At 43.1% G+C, this 16,742-nt stretch overlaps 1 protein-coding gene across 1 annotated transcript; it reads right to left on the minus strand.

Annotated features, from left to right (window-relative positions):
* Positions 1-5,305: 5,305 nt before the first annotated feature.
* b3gnt7 (UDP-GlcNAc:betaGal beta-1,3-N-acetylglucosaminyltransferase 7) lies at positions 5,306-8,517 on the minus strand. The gene is made up of 2 exons (XM_061078520.1): positions 8,322-8,517; positions 5,306-6,800 (listed from the first exon to the last, which is right to left on the minus strand). Coding segments are annotated over exons 1-2 (1,239 nt in total). The 5' UTR covers positions 8,324-8,517; the 3' UTR covers positions 5,306-5,563.
* Between the last annotated feature and the right edge of the window lie 8,225 nt (positions 8,518-16,742).

Consider the following 16,742-nt stretch of genomic DNA (forward strand, 5'->3'; position numbering starts at 1 on the left):
AACTTCAACACTTCTGCAGTTTTTTTTCTACCTGTGAATAACAAATGTGAACCAACCAGGTGGAAATGTATGAACTATAAAGCATGTTTCCATTTTAAACTAATCTACCATTAAGAATTTATTGAAGATGGCCGTGTCTTTTAACCCAAAAAATACACAAGCAACTGATTGGATGAATTTGACATGTTCACTAGGGGGCAGTCTCTGATATCATATTTTGTCAGCCACTTCAGGTTTTGCCCACAAGGGGGTGCTCGGCACTAACTACCTGAATCTAGGTACAGTCATTTCATGTAGGCTGCACTGAAGTGGGTTTTCTCCTTTGGTTTTATCGAAGCAAAACTTCCATTTTCTGAGGCTATCAGCATAACTAAACTGGAATGTGGTCAAATGGCAACTGATTATTGAACATTTCTAACCACCAAAATGTTGGGTTGCAGGCAAATGTTCACACTGGAAATACAGACATTCTAGGCTTCTTTCATTATGCCCTTGGTTCATGCAAATCTCATGTTGAAGTAGAAATGATGATGGACCATGTGCAGATTCAAGCCCTCTAGTATATGTAAATGTGCCCCTAAAGATCAGACATTACCTCATTTCTCAAGCTAGGCAGGCTATTTTAAAATAAATCAATCTTAATCAATTTGTTGGATAGTTGAGACAATCTAAGGAACTTAATTTTATATATAATTCATTTTGAACATTTCTATCCATTTCTCGAATAATAATTAATGGATACAGGTGAGTGATAGAATAAAACAGGAGGACCTGAGTGTTTACTTTTTGGTGTGTGGAGCCATATGTAAGGCGTAGTGAAGTTAAATATGGTTTGGGCTGAGATATGTCATTCCAGTTCCTCTTTGCTGTTAAATACAGGACATGCAGACCTTTTGAGGCAGTGATACCTCCCTGCAGGTATTTTAAAAGAAAGCTTCACATATATAAACAGTCAAAACCTTAAAGGTCAGATTCAGAATAAACTGAAACGATGTTGAATGCTTTAGATGTGACTGTGTATGTTTGCCAACACAGTGACACTTTGATTCCTCACTGGTAAGAGGAGCACATATCAGTGACCACACAGGGGGCGTCAGTCTGCTGTCATCCGGCTGCCCTGCTCTCTCAACAGGGCCCTTTGTTGTGAAGGTGTCTGTGCTAGAGGCCCTGATGATGGCACTACTGAACACCTCTGTTTAGAGAGGAGTCGCCCCCAGACTTGAGCAAGGACAGAGGTCATGCTGTCTTTTCTCTGTGGCGTTTTGTCAGCGCATCATAACGACGCGTGTGTGCTGGCTTTTCGTCGTCTCGTGCTTCAACAGTCAAATCCACAGGGGCGAGCTGGAGAGCTGTGTTATCTTGATGAGCAAGTTCTCTTGTAAATTCAAAATAATTACATGAGGAGCAGGTTCTCAGAAAAATCTATATTTTTTACAGCACAATACAAGAACCAATGCCAGGGTGCGCTACTGTATCCTCTCTCGTTTACTCTTGTTATTCAAGAGTTATTTATATAGGCCTTTGTGTAGTGGCTGGTCTAAAATGAGCTCTCTGTAAATGGCAGTATAATGCTCAGAATTCTCTTCACAATGCTCTTTTGTCGAGCACACGGTGTCCCGTAGCACAGATGTACTATGAAGTCACATTGGCTTTGTCTGTTTTCCGATGTGATGTATGGAGACAGGGTGTGTGCTGTCTTTATCTGCTGAGCGGGTACACAAATAATAATCTATTTCCTGAATAAAGTTAATACAGAACACACTGTGCTGAGTTTGGAGGACAGCTAATGAAAAAATCTTCATTGTTCTGACCTTTAACATTTTGATCACTTACAGTCTCATATTTCACATGAACAAAATCATATATGTCTTTCAAATAGCCACAGTGCCACATTAGAACTTGACTGGAACATGTATGCATCACATGGGGTAAACTAACATTATGTTTGCATACACCATAAGATAATTGTGTTTGTCAAAAGAGGAATAGGAAGTCGGTTTGTTTACGAAGCTCAGTGCAAAGAGTCAAAAGGTCTTCACAGATACAGAAGCCTGGTTCTACCTGATGGTGGTTTCCAGAACTATTAGTGTATGTTGGACACAACCTCACAATTCATTTGTTGTATCAGTTGCAAAACAGTCTCTGTTTATTCATGATGTTTATGATGAATATTTAGTTCTTCAGTCTCAGGTTTTCCAATTGATTTCAGGATGTAAATGATTTGTGAGCTCTTTTAGAAGATAATGTCTTGCTCTTCAGGCATTTGTTACCACACTGTAAAAGATAAAGCTCGACTGCAAAGTTGCTGGATAATTTACATCCATTAAACTATGCTATTTATATTGAGTGTCAGATCTAGTGATATGGAAGTAAAGCAGCTAGGAGCAATCTATGATAGCACTATAAATCATTGGTAATAACTGTCACTACATGCTTTATAAGATGCCTTGTGATTCCTGAGCTTATAAAAAAGCTGTCGTCAGCAGCCTGTAGGTTGAGGAATGTATTTTTTAACCCATGCAACAACGTTCCCATCTCAAACCTAATGATGGTGCTCCGGAGGCCTTGGAGGAAACTCGAGGGCTAGTGTGAAAGCTTGCAGTCCCTTCCAGCTGATCCATTGACCAGGCTGACATCAAAAGCTTCCTCCCATTGGTGTCAACAAATACACAGCTGCTGGTTTGCCGGCAAGTTGGAAAGCTGGGTATCAATTCAGTACCAGTGTTCAAGGCTCATGTGTTACACAAAGGCAGGGCAGGAATTGTGAGTTGTAGTCTTCATTGAGGATTTATTCACCTCTTTAGTTGCAGATTTAGTCTCCAAAGCTTTGAGGAAGTGGTTGAGACTTTTTCCTTCATCGGGTAACGACCCCGGATCTCGAGACTCATATAGTACGCAATGGCAGCAGTAGTAGCAATGGCCATTAAACCTATGACATCCTTCTATAAAACTTCTACATCCTAATGTACCTTTTTAATCTTTATTTGTTCAGGGTGGTCTAACAGGAACACACACAGATGAGTCAAGAGATATCACATTGACTTACTTTAATTTACTGGAATCCTCCTCACCTACTTGACTTCACCCTTGTTGAGATTGCGCGATTTCTTTTACAACACACAGATATCGTTGTATTATCACCTCACAATCTCCTGACATCTTCAGTGGTGTCTTCTGTATGTGCGTCACCGCTTTTTCACCAGGTGATATTCGTTTTCGTCATTTTTGCGTCTGTCACGCCTTACATCATCAAGAAATATTGAGTAAGGTACTGACCTTGACCCATTACAATGGAAAGTACAGCTTATTGGGCTTATCAGCTATGCATGGACTATGTATCAACTCTGTATAAATTATTTGTAATGATTTGTACTTTATTACCATTGCATCAAAGAACGACGGCAACGCACTCATTTTACAACCTTTAAATTTACGACATCATATCTGATGTGAATGTGTAAGATTCAAGTTGCGACACAGTTTCTCACGCGGTAACATCCTCGACTAGATTCTTTTCTTCAAATGTGAAACAGAAGAAGAATTCACATCTTCCCGTGACATACTTGACACCTCAATTTACACCCTTGTGTCGCCAGTAACTGTCCTCCCCCCGCCCACCCCCACCCCATTGAAACCCAGAAAACACAGGAAATAGACCTTTGTCCCACAAGCCATTTTGACATGAAACAGTAGGTGAATGCAGGTGTTGCCAATTGCATCGATAGCTTCCTCTCTATCCAGTTGTTAGGTGTGTGGGCCGAAGACTTCAGAGGCTGAATTGGAAGACTGATGGCGTCACAGTGGTGCGACATGGCCGTCCCATTTCAAAGGCCTCAGCAAAGGGAGTGACAAGTGCGTCCTTCCATCCCTGGAGTGACAAAGGATCCAACAGGTACATCCTCCTCATGCTGAGGATGCAAACGGGAAATCCTCCGTGAAGGTTTGTCTTGTTAGTCCCCCATTGTGATCAGTAACACGTGTTTACCCACTGTTTCATGTCAAAATGGCTACAGTGAAAAAGTTACATGAGAACCAATGAGTTTAAAGCTGTGAATAAAAGATCTCTCTCCTATTGCTGTGTCCACTTGTGTTTTGTTCGTGTCGGATGATCATGTCGCATTAACCAGATTGATCAGTGCACAAAAACGGAGATGATTTCAGCTCTTGTTCAGGATAAGTTTGACTTCGTGTTGGGCAAAGAAGGCTGTTGAAAGAGATAAACCTTCTTAAGCTGTGCTTCTGTGTTGCCGAGTGCGTCCCAGCATGAAACACAATACAGAGCAGATCCTGTTTCTCTATGGGCTTTCTTGTCTCTGTCCTGGGAGAGATTTGTGAGGAACAACGGGAAGGTTTTTGTCTTGCGTTGCCCTCTTTGTCTTTTTGGGCCAACTCAGAGCTCGGAACAATATCCCCCGTGTTACCTGGTGTTATTAGTCCTGCCCGGTGAAAAGACGCACAATATTCGGCAGGGACGCTTAACATAAACAGTGCGAAATGTCACACCCAGTCGGGGTTGATCTCTGAAAATACCAAATATGACCATAGTTCCTGAATCACAGTTCAAATTGAAATTTTAAAAATATCGCAGTTTTGAGAGCACCATTAAGGCTGCCGTGGTTGTTTGTCGCTGCTTTCTTTGCTGTTAAGTTGTGTAACCGATACCCCCATGTCAACACTGGCCACTACTGTTGTGTGTGAGTGACCTGTTATGGATTTTCACATAGATGTTCAATGCTGATAAGGCTCAACACAGAAACAGCCAATCACGGATGGAAAAGACCAGTTTGTCAAGTTGTTTATTTACAAGTGACATTCTCTATACATTTAGATTGTTTTTTACACATATTTACATCACCAAGACATAATCATCCCCCACTACAATAATAATTAATATGCTTTTAAATTAAACATAAGAAACCTCCACGCATGGGGGGGGACGCTGATTAAATTAACATGTCATATGCTCGTACCAGCAGTAGTTTTAGTTCACAGTGTCATTGCAAAACCCCTAAAGACTCCATGTCAAGTATATCAGCACATTCCAATGCACAGACAGCATACATGTAACAGGTTTACACATTTCCAGTAGAAGCCTTTAGGAGAAGAAGAAGTCCAGATCAAGACAGTCACATAACAAACAATCGAGCGAAGGGCCTCTGCCCAATGAAAACGGATTCAAAATGTTCAGGAAGAACGTGTAATGTATTTGCAGATAATGCTAGAATGGTTATTTCAATAAAAAAAGGAAACCAAAGTTGAAAGTTTTTGGACCAAAATCCAAAAATGTCCACACGGACAGTGAGCGTTTAAAAAAAAAAAAAAAGCCAATATAAATACACAATTCTAGGTCAGTCTTTTAAAAAAAATCTATAATTTACTTGGCTTTTAAAAATGAAATTACTGTCCAGGAACAGTGAAATCTAATATTTTACTGCTCCCTCTCCACACAAAGGAGAGTTTACCGGGAAGTTTCCCTCGAGCACTCCACCGCACTTCCCTTTAGTTTCCACCCAGGTGTAGCTCAGCATTGCCTGTGCTGTCCTTACCTGGTGTGCTCGTTCAGCTATAGGATGACCTTCACCTTCTGTGAGCACACCAGGTCACCGGTCACCAGCTTCCACATGTGCATGAGGTCTGATGGGAGCAGTTTGTGCACCACGATCATGCTCTTAAAGAAACAGGGTTCTCGGTTCATCTTGCTGCTCTTATTTCTCACCAACCCGAATGTCTTAAAGGCCGTGTGTTTGATGGGAGTGACCCGAAGCACCTCCAGACACATGCCCAAGAAGACATCGTCGATGGGGTATAGCTCCAGGGTCTCCGCGACCGGGTAAAGCCTCCTCGCCAGGCTCCCGTCCATCAGAAAACCTCCTCCACCTGCATACGGAGGGTATAGTGTCTTATTATACATGGCCTGGGGTATGTAGTATTTACTATCTTTATTACGTATGGGCCTCGCATTTACAATCACGTGCCCCACAAACAGGTCCCTGTCATGCTCGCTGCCCTCCAGGTACTCGATGATGTTGTCCAGGCTGACGAACACGTCGTCGTCCCCTTTGAAGACGTAGCGCACGCCGGGACAGTACGTGTGGAACCACTTGAGGAAGTGAGTCTCTTTCAGTGTGAGGTTGAAGAAGCTGTCCAGGAAATCCCACTGGAGGATATCCCCATAGATTTTGTTCTCATACTCCACAAGCTTCTGGTGGTTCGCCCGCTCCGCCTCGTTGGAGGGTTTACCGAGAAGGAAGAGGGTCTTTATCCTCTTGCCATCCACCACCTGCTGCTTGCCCCAGGTTTTTCGGATGACCTCCCTGCGGTCATGCTGGGTGGCCACTGATTTAATTACCATGAGCAAATAGATCTCCCCTCCACACATCTCTGGGTGGTTGTGGACCATCGGAAAGTAACGGCAGTGGCGATAAAGCATGAACTGCTTGAAATTGTCCTCCAGGCTCCTGAACCAGTCTTGGCCGGAGAGGTTGTGGTTGGCGCTGCAGTTGGAACTGGTTATATCCCAGTTGCCAGTGATTGCTGGTTTGTTCAGTGTGGTCCTGAGGGTTTTGGGCTGTGGGGGGGGTTTAACAGCTTTCCAGAAGTTTTTCCTCCCCAGGGACGAGTCCATCTTCTCCTCCGCTGCAGCTTCAGGCTCCACTCCCCCCATGCGAGCCCGCCTCTGGAGTTCGAAGGGCGCCCCGATGTTGATGCTCCCCCGCTGGACAACGGTCAGCGCCACCGCAGCCAGGAAGAACACCAGGCTCACCCTCTTGTAGACCCTCCAGCGATCCCTGTTATTGAACCTGGGGGAAGACAAGGATCACAGGTGTCAGTCGGATAAGTTGGACACAAATATCTCCCACAGACGCCTCTGGATGGACGGAAAGCCAAAACAAAGCAATTTTATGATTTATTTCATGTTGCACCGTCTGGAGGCAATTCAAATTCACACAATACATTCCTAAAAGTGACTCAAAGTATATCTGATTTATTGAGTTGGAAGTATGTTTAAGAGCAAACAGCCCAAACTTAACAAATGATCCAAGATTCAAGATGTTTATTGTCAAATGCACAGAGATAACATGAAGCAGTCGCTGGCAATGAAATACTTGAGTCACAGGCTCTCTTAAAGCAATGCTCAAGTAATTACAACCAAAAAAATAAAATAAAAATAGAAATAGTATAAAATAGAATAAAATAGAATATCAAAACTTGAAAATATAAAATAAAATATAAAATATATAAATCTAAATATATATCTTGACAGATGAAGAGAAACATAAAACAACAATAGTGCAATTTGTGCAGTAGTGCAAATATTCAAATATGCCACGGTGCTGGTTTGGGTTTTATCCCTGTTCATATAATTTGAATTCCTTCAGTATGGTGTGTTGAAAGAAATAAAGATTTTATAGCTCTATGATACAGCGTTATCTTTTCGGCAGCTGTTGCATCGCAAACATAATAACTAATCATGTAATGTAAAGGTTGCCTCCTCTGAGTTTTCCTGCTTTTACCCTCATGGATAAACATGTGGCTCCTTGAGTTTGTTTTTAAACACGCTCGGATGAAGGAGCGCTTGTCACTTTGACTCAGTCACTGTCACTTCTGGAAGGAGGCTCGGAATGCACTCGGAAAAAATTAGTAAAACCTCCTGCAACTCAAACTCTCACATTTCCATCATGTCATGCCGGGGCTCGTCTTCAGTCACGACCCCGGAGAAGATTCTCCCAGGGGATGGGCCCCTCTACCTTTGAAGGAAAGGTAGAGGGGCCCATCCCCCTCCCCCCCACACACACAATAACCACAAACAAGGTAAATCCACGTCAAAAATCAAGTTGGGTCAAGACGCCTTTAAAAATACTCATCTTGATTAAAATTATTACTTTTATCTGGGACAGTTACTCTAAACATCTTGAGACAAAGTTAGAGCAGCTTTTAAAACCTGCAATATCCTCAAAAATTAAACATATATATTTTCTGATTATTAAAAAGGTTTAGGATATAGCAATCTTCAACAGCTAGTTGAAATTGGACAAAAAAATCATAATGTGCCTGATATTTTTTCCCGTGAAATTCTTGTTCCCTCTTTAAGAGGTTTCACAATCTGCTTTAACAATCATAAGAATCATTGATGTTCTTATGAGACTTTAGTTTGAATTAGATTTTCCAGCTTATTAAAGCATTTTGAGGACTGACTTCCAGTTAAGCTCTGTAGTTGTTCTATACAACCTCAGGATGGAAACTCTTCCAAACAAAGGAGGATGGAACGCGTCGGGTAGAACAAGTCATGTATCTACAATGAAGAAGAAGATGCTACTTACATTTTCTCTTTTCCTCCGACGATCCCGCTCTCAGGCGACAAACCAGCAAATCAATCAATCAATAAATATCGCAGCCTTCTGAAGAGGATCGAGATAAAAGTGACAAAGTGGAAAAAAGAGCTTTCACTTTTTGTTTCTTCTGCTTCTGGACAAAAAGATAAAGATAATCCTTTCCATCGAAACGAGGTGTTGACGGCGTGTGTGTGTGTGTGTGTTTGTGTGTGTGTGTGTGTGTGTGTGATGCAGATGTGAGCTTCTCAGCACTGAACTCACTCCCTCACTCGGATCCTCTTTTAAAACCTCCGCAGACCACACACACACACACACACACACACACACACACACACACACACACACACACACACACACACACACACACACACACGCACACACACACACGCACGCACGCACGCACGCACACTCCCAAGCGCACGCATGCACGCGTACGGGACGAGGATACGCGAATGAACAGGGAGGAGACCATCCGTGTACATACGGTTTCTATACCTGCTCCAACTTCTAATCTTTTCTACATTAACGCTCTTATCATCATTGAACTATTGTATTATATCCTTATTAAGATACATATATATGCGTTTATATTGATTTATTATGCTTATATATAAACTATAAAAAAAAGTCCTAAGTCCTTAAAAAAAAGTCTTTAGGTCCTAAGAAAAGACCTAAAAAAAAGAGATCTTAAAGGTTTGATAATTACATAATATCACAAAATTGGAATAATAATAATAAAATAACTATTTCACCCAAGGAACTCCATCTTTGGTGTATACATCTATGGAAAAAAACAGGATACACCATCTATTTTTTCCCCTTCCTCCAGGAGACAGAATCAAAGCACACAAGACCGAATCCACACTAGGAGTCACAGTTCTCACTGAACTTTGAATAGAGCCGGTGAACAGCCTCAGAGCAGCGGTGGAGACGCTTCAGGCTGAGCTGAGTCCTGCATTAGGTCTGTATGTGCTGCGGCTCAATTACTGCTGGGCACTATGACAGCTTCAGGAAGAAAGCCGCAACCAGCACTAGTACAGGCCAATAATACTTTTAATAATAGTACCTTGCATTTTTATATATTTCAAGGTATCCATAATGCTGCGTCACAAACTGATATCATTTTACTGAATGTGAAGTTTCCTCATATTCACCCAGTTGGCAGAGTTGTGAAATGGGAAATGTGGTGAAATGACCCATCATGGTCACACGTTGATGACTCAGAAGATAAGGCCAGCCTGGGACTTCTTCCCCTCTTCTTTCTTTTCAGGCGAACAGATATGAACGACTGTAGAGGAAACGAAAGTGAACACTTGATGACTGACAATCAGTTGGTGACCAGAAACACGAGTCGCCGTGCTGCAAGTAGGGAAGCAGGAAATACGGTTTCCCATTACAGTGGTCAACTCGTCATCAAAATTGTAAAAATGTCGTTGTATGGAAGTTGGTCTTTATATATAATATAGTAATATATATAAATAAATAAAGGTCTATCATGATTTTGTATAAAACGTGAATACTGAAGCTATTTAAAGATCTAATCCAGCTACTCATACTGCATCTCACTTTGTGTCTAAATTTGAAAATGACTCAGTTCTCTATATTTGCTCAAGCGAAACTTCAGGAAGTGTAATTTAATTTCGATAAGCTGAGTCTGCTTTTGTTATTGGTCCTCAGGGTTAATCCTAAATAAGTAATGGTATCATAATGATTTACTAAACCGTTAATATCACTCAGTCATGTACGGTTAAGGCATATTTCTGACGTCACTGCGGCGGCCTGGTGGTAATAAGTTGTGACAGAGCAAACATTCAAGGTTTTTATCAGCTTGTAAGTCTTTCACAGCCAATGTTTGACAAAGGATTTCATATGTTTGAAGGCCCATAATAGAGCTATGAATGGATTCTGAGGACATGACGCACAAGTGCTTACAGATACTGAAAATCAAAAGGAAAGACAGATTGACGTCCAGTCAGAGAGACAGTGTAGAGTCCTGTCTCTGTCCTGAGTGGGACTGATGTCTCTGCTGGAGAACAGAACAAGGACTGGTGATGGTGGACAAGCTGATTGCACAGCTGTCACAACCACAACCGCACTCAACCCTGGCTGCTGGTGGCAAACTGGGTTCTTCCGTCTCTTTCTGGTCTGCGCAAAGAACAACAAAATGGCTCCCTGTGCTTCTCTCTTTTTTTTTTCCATTTATAACACAGCTGTGGTCCAAAAAATCTCTCCTTCCTCTCCTTCTCTCTCCATTTCCTGGATCCAACCCGCCGTCCTTCTCAGGGCCATGTGCATCCTGTTGCCTGCCGGTCGTGTTTTTTCCCGTTTTGTCCCCCCCCCCCCCCTCTCTCTGTGTGTGGATTCTCGCTCTGAGGAGAGAGAAGCGGTGATGGACGCCACATTCCCTCATGTTTGTGAGGCAACATTTAGTCAGTGGTGAGGAACAGGGGGGAAACAGCCAGGATGAGGTCAGGATATGACCTCTGTTGCTCCAGTGTTGTCGATTGTAATGTTTAATGTTCCTGTACAAATTGCAGGGTTTGCGACTGAAAATTTAAAGTGGCTCTGATCGATATATTCACATTTCAAATTGATCCCATGGGAAAGGCCCCAGTCATCATTATGCACCCACTGAACATCATCATTCCACTCTTCATTTGTCTGCAGCTCTACGGAGTGATTTGGCATCTTTCAGCTCATCATTTTAGTTTAGTCTTTAGACTCTAAATGTTGCTCCCTCTGGCTGATCTTACAACAGGCAACTGTTTGCAAACCTGTTCACTATAACAAGCGGTTGAAATATCAATCTTGTATTAACACCTGATTCTGCTACGCCCAAAGTGACGTATATATATATATATATATATATTTATTATCAATATACCCCTTACCCTTAAATTCAAACTCCCCTTACTCACAAATAAATGTTGCTCGATGCTGCCTCTCTTGAATGTTTTGGACTTTCATTACACAGAGTCATGAATGTTTAGGGTTTCACACGAGGAGGCTGCGTGCAAATTAATCTGCTGAATGTCTCAATTTTATCTTTGCTCGACCGAAGTCTGAGTTTAAAGCATTTTACCCTGAGCAGGATTTTTGTGATGAAAAAACCCAGAAATTATCTTTGTTATTCAATATTAAACATCTATAACTAAGCTAAACAAATAAGCTGTGCCTTCATCCTTCATTCTGAAATCTCCATAGCAGCGTTTCTCATCAAAGAAAAGCTTTAGAATTTTTATGAGTTAGGTGGCACATGTGTACAGCTATAACACAAAGGTCCAAAGATCCTTTCTTATCTAATTTATGACTTTTAATGAATGCATTGCTGGGAAACTGTAGCAGAGTGGGGACATCTTGTCCGTCACAGGTGGAGTGACATAAGTTGACCAATCCTTGTCAAACTCTGACCCCCCCACCCTCTCTATTATGCCATCAGCGACAGTTTTCTCCTTCGCACCTTTAGTGTTGATAAGAAATGGAAAAGAACGTGCACTGCTACTTCAGGCTCAGCGGAAGTCTGCGCTAATCCCCTTGTTGTGCTCTACACACCTGAAGGGAGAGGAACACCTTTGGTCCGTCCCACTCTCGTGAGCGGTCTTGACTGGAATGAATGAGCTCATCCTTCCTCCGTTTGGATAAGTGAGGGGCCCTGAGTGCCACGAAAGAATTTACTGGGGGGGGGGGGTAGAAAGAAGTGGCTCGAGGGGATCTTCATTCCACTCGGCCGTCAACTGAGGACGCTCCTCTCCGAGAAGGCCCAGAGAAGAAAGGAGAAGTGATATGAAGGGTCCCGGTCAGCTGGGTTATAGGTAAACAGCTTTCTGAACTCCCAGAGGCCCTCGTTGGTTTAGTCACACACTCTGGTCACAAGCTGCACAGCTTGATCTGACCTGGACAGAGCGGACACACCTTCCTGTTGCTGACTCCAATACATCACTGATTCACACCCGTTTAATGATGTCAATGATTGGGAAATCCAGAGCTTTAAAACACATCTCATGACCTTCATCAGCTGAGGCTGGTTTGGTCGACTTCTGTTTCCAAAGCCAAAGATGTTGAACTGTCAAGCCGAAACTCAACCCGACTGTCGTGTCTTTCTGTGCATCAGTGTGACGCACTAAGTTGTAACGGGCTAATTACTGGCCGCGGCAATCAAAGAGCAGGAACACCCAGTTACAGTAGGTGATAACAGAGGTCAGATTTATGCTTCACCTTTGGAGTTTTTTTCTACCAAAGAGTTTTATGGTTTTACACAGGAAAAGACTTCAAGGATGACGACTAACAAGGTGTTGTGTCAGACGCTCCTCTGGTTCCCTTCCCGGCCCTAAAGAGCAGCATGCGTTCTCATGCCAGTGAGACTCACTGGAGCGTTTGAACATCTACAGCTTTGAGCTAAATCCAGCAGATGAGGTGAAAAGCTCCAGATCAAGCAAATGAGTGAACTGTCAGTTCCCGAGACGCCTGTGTTGTCCACAGTAGGTCCCCCGAGCTCCGTGCAGATCAGCCCCAGGACGGCGACTTACGCGTTTCGTTGATAGGCTGATTTATTATTATTTATTATATCAATTATTATTAGTATCGGTCATATGTGTCAGTGATTAGTATTTCTTTCAATTACTGAATAAACAGCCTCTGATTGGCATTTTCCATGTCCCACAAAACATTAACCCACTATTTGCACTGGTGTACGTAGAGAGAAGGTGCAGCGGTATTCGCTTCAAAGGTTAATGGGCCGTTTGCGAGGACATTCCTGAGAAGGTCAAAAAAAGTAAAAGGCCAATTGCAAATATGCTTTAGATTTTGCTCTGTTTATTGAGTGGCCTCTTTTTGAAATCATCCAGCGCTTTGACAAGAATGTGCTCCATCAATATGTCATGATGTTGATTTTTAACCGGTGTCTTTAACTTAGTTTAGGGCACCAACCAAAACAGCAGGGCAAAGGAAAAGTCCCACAACTCTAAGTGTTTACAACCAAAGGTCAACCGTGGGGGTCATTTCGATGCCTCTGTTCAAAAGAACCGGTCGGGAGGAAACAGGAGGTTCAGGAGACGGAGACACTGTCTCCTCGTGGTTGGCGTCAATTTTATCAGTTGACCACATGGCTGCCTTCAGATAAACACATCTGAGGAGCGTGTGGGTGATCCTGATGACACTTGGGACTCCTCGGAGGATGCTTTTGTCTCAGCAGATAAATCGTAGAGATGTGGTGCAAAATAGAGCAGACACCTCCATCAAGGCCCAACAGTCACCTTTGAGGAAATCTGTTATATAGATTTTGTGTAATGCTTATGCTGCTGACAAACAAACCAACCAACAAGGCCGAGGTATTTCCTGGGATCTCATCTGTGAAATATGTGTGTGAAATGTCCATGATCCTGGCTGAGATGGCCAAAACTACCAAAGACCAAGGTTTTAAAAAGTACAATTAGATCTGGGGTTGGACTGATGGACAATAAGAGCTGAATTAACTTCCGAGTACCTCTTTTAACCGCCTGTTCCTCTTAACCCTTTTGCAGTTGGTTCAGCTTTGCACTTGGTTTGGGATTTTGTCAGGAACCATTTTCAAGACAGGGTCTCAAAACAAAGTAATATGTCAAACCCACTTTAAAGTTGCAGTGTGTAGAATATGGGTGTGACACTCGACTGCCAACTCTCCCTTTCTGCCAACATTACTGCAACAACGCGGTCCTGTAGATTCATGCTTTACAACATCCGGAGAATACGCCCCCTTCTCACTCAGAAGGCGGTGCAGGTTCTGGTCCAGGCCCTGGTCATCTCACGCCTCGACTACTGTAACTCCCTCCTGGCAGGTCTACCTGCTACTGCCATCCGACCTTTGCAGCTCATCCAGAATGCAGCAGCTCGACTGGTTTTTAACCAACCTAAATTCACTCGCACTACTCCGCTCCTCCGCTCCCTACACTGGCTACCAGTGGCTGCCCGCATCCGGTTCAAAACACTAGTACTCGCATACCATGCTGTAAACAGATCAGGTCCAGTTTACATCCAGGACATGGTCAAACACTACACACCAGCACGTTCTCTCCGCTCTGCTTCAGCTAAACGACTCGTTCCTCCTTCACTGCGAGCTAAACACTCATCAAAATCACGACTGTTTGCTGTCCTAGCTCCTAAATGGTGGAATGAGCTCCCATTCGACATCCGGACATCTGAAAGTTTACACATCTTTCGCCGAAAACTAAAAACACACCTCTTCCGACTGTACCTTGAATAATAAAAAAAAAACAAAAAAAAAACAAAAAAAAAACTAACCACTTTTGAAAACTAACACTTTGGTAGCACTAAAATGGCACTTACTTATAGCACTCTGTAGTTTTGCTTTATTTCGAAGAAATTTTACTGTCTTGATTCTTGTTGTTCTTGGTTTGTACCCTCAGGGTTGAATGCACTTATTGTAAGTCGCTTTGGATAAAAGCGTCAGCTAAATGAAATGTAATAATAAAAAAATGTAATATAGTGACATAAAGTGGTGAAGTTTCATATTGCAGCTGAACACCCCTCGCCTCACCCCTCGCTTCAAAACATGACAGAGAACCTGTGGTAACCTTCAGTTTTCATAAAAACTCAAAGGGTGTTTAGTTTGTCCACTCTGAGATACTACAACAAACATGGCTGCCTCCACAGAGAGGACCCGCCCTGATGTAAATATTAAGTATTAAAACACAAAGGGCCCATTTAGAACACATCACTAGAATTATTTAACATTGAATTTCTGTCAATAGATCCATTTAAACCTAAATCTTACACAATGCACCTCCAAGGCCTCTGAATAATGTAACGTTTTACAGCTCGAGGGAGTTATTAATAAGACTGTAAAGAGCGGATAAAGTCTGAATCATCCGTCTGATAAAAGCCGCATGAACAGTTTGAAATGTCCCATATCTCCGTGGCCCAGTCTTTATCCGCACTCGTGTTTTGATAGCGAGCAGCACTTTCCTCCCTGTCGCAGAGTTAGTTGGACAGGACCAGCACGGCTCCAGCTCGGGGAGGGGGGGTTACACGGCCACCTGGCTGCGAGTGCGTCAGTGTTTCATCTGCAGCCCGTTTCCTCGCATTGTGCTGCTGCTCGCTTGCAGCGTCCACAATATTAATCTCTGAACATGTCATCTCTCCAGGGGCCGAGTGAGAGATAGTGAGACCAGCCGGGCCACAGCCAGTCAGTCCTGCAGCCTTTACACTGCATGTCAGGGGGAAGTCATTGGTGTTAAAAAAGTTGGTTCGAACTTCATGATCACAGGAAGTGAGCTCGACGGGCCTTGTGAAACAGTCTATTAGTGTTGTAGCTTAGCTCAAGTGTGACATGTGAACTACGCCTTTTCATAGTGAATTTTTAGACTTGTTCCAGTAGACGGATAAAAGCACATCAGCAGCAACAACGGCTCTGTTCTATTCACGTGTCCTGGTAAGCCATGATGAAAGTGAAAAGTTCCTTTCATTATTAACACCAGAGAGTTGACAGGAGGGTCAGCACTGAAGCTACAACAAATACAGGGACAGGTCTCACTCCTGGAGGAAGGATGGGACATTGGCAAACACAGAGGCCAATTGGTTGGGATCTGGACAAAGGGGCGGATGTAGGATTGTTTTTTAACACTGCGAAATTGGGTGTTCCTACTTTTTTTCGAATCACATTATTCGGCTCCATCCTGTTGTTCTGTCCAACCTGCTTCTTCACCTCCGCTGGCGGTTTCCAACAAAAACAAACTATATCTGACACACCACTTTCACTATCATGAGGCTCGCTGTGTCGGACCTGTCTGACATGCACAACGGAGATTTGTACAGATATCTGAGTGAGGACACTCATGGGCATAATGCATTCCCTAGCCCCTAAACCTAACCATCCAAACTAAATGCGGCACCTTAACCCTTAACCTATCTAACCTAAACCGAACTCTAACCCTAAAACCAAGTCTTCACCCCCAAACAGTCCATTAAAGGGGGGGTCACACAAGTATTGACCGCCGAAAAAAGTCCTTACTTTCCCAAAATGTCCTCACTCCGTAGGTTGTAGGCTCAAACTGGTCCTCGTAAAGATAGCTGTACAAGAACACACACACACACACACACACACACACACACACACACACACACACACACACACACACACACACACACACACACACACACACACACACACACACACACACACACACACACACACACACACACACACACACACGTCCTACAGCCAATCTTCACATGACTTATGACTTAAGTCTGGTCACAGATTCAGGATTTTAAAACAGAGAAGGGCTTTGTTCCTTCTGCTGTGGAGTCCCAAATAAAACCCATATACCTGTATCACGTAGCCCTGTTGTAACCCAGTGCCCCAGTCCACTTTCTGTCAGAGCTGCCACTACACCAAGCACCACAGTGCAGGAG

Source organism: Limanda limanda, chromosome 9 (assembly GCF_963576545.1).
Source record: "Limanda limanda chromosome 9, fLimLim1.1, whole genome shotgun sequence".
Classification (NCBI taxonomy): Eukaryota; Metazoa; Chordata; class Actinopteri; order Pleuronectiformes; family Pleuronectidae; genus Limanda; species Limanda limanda.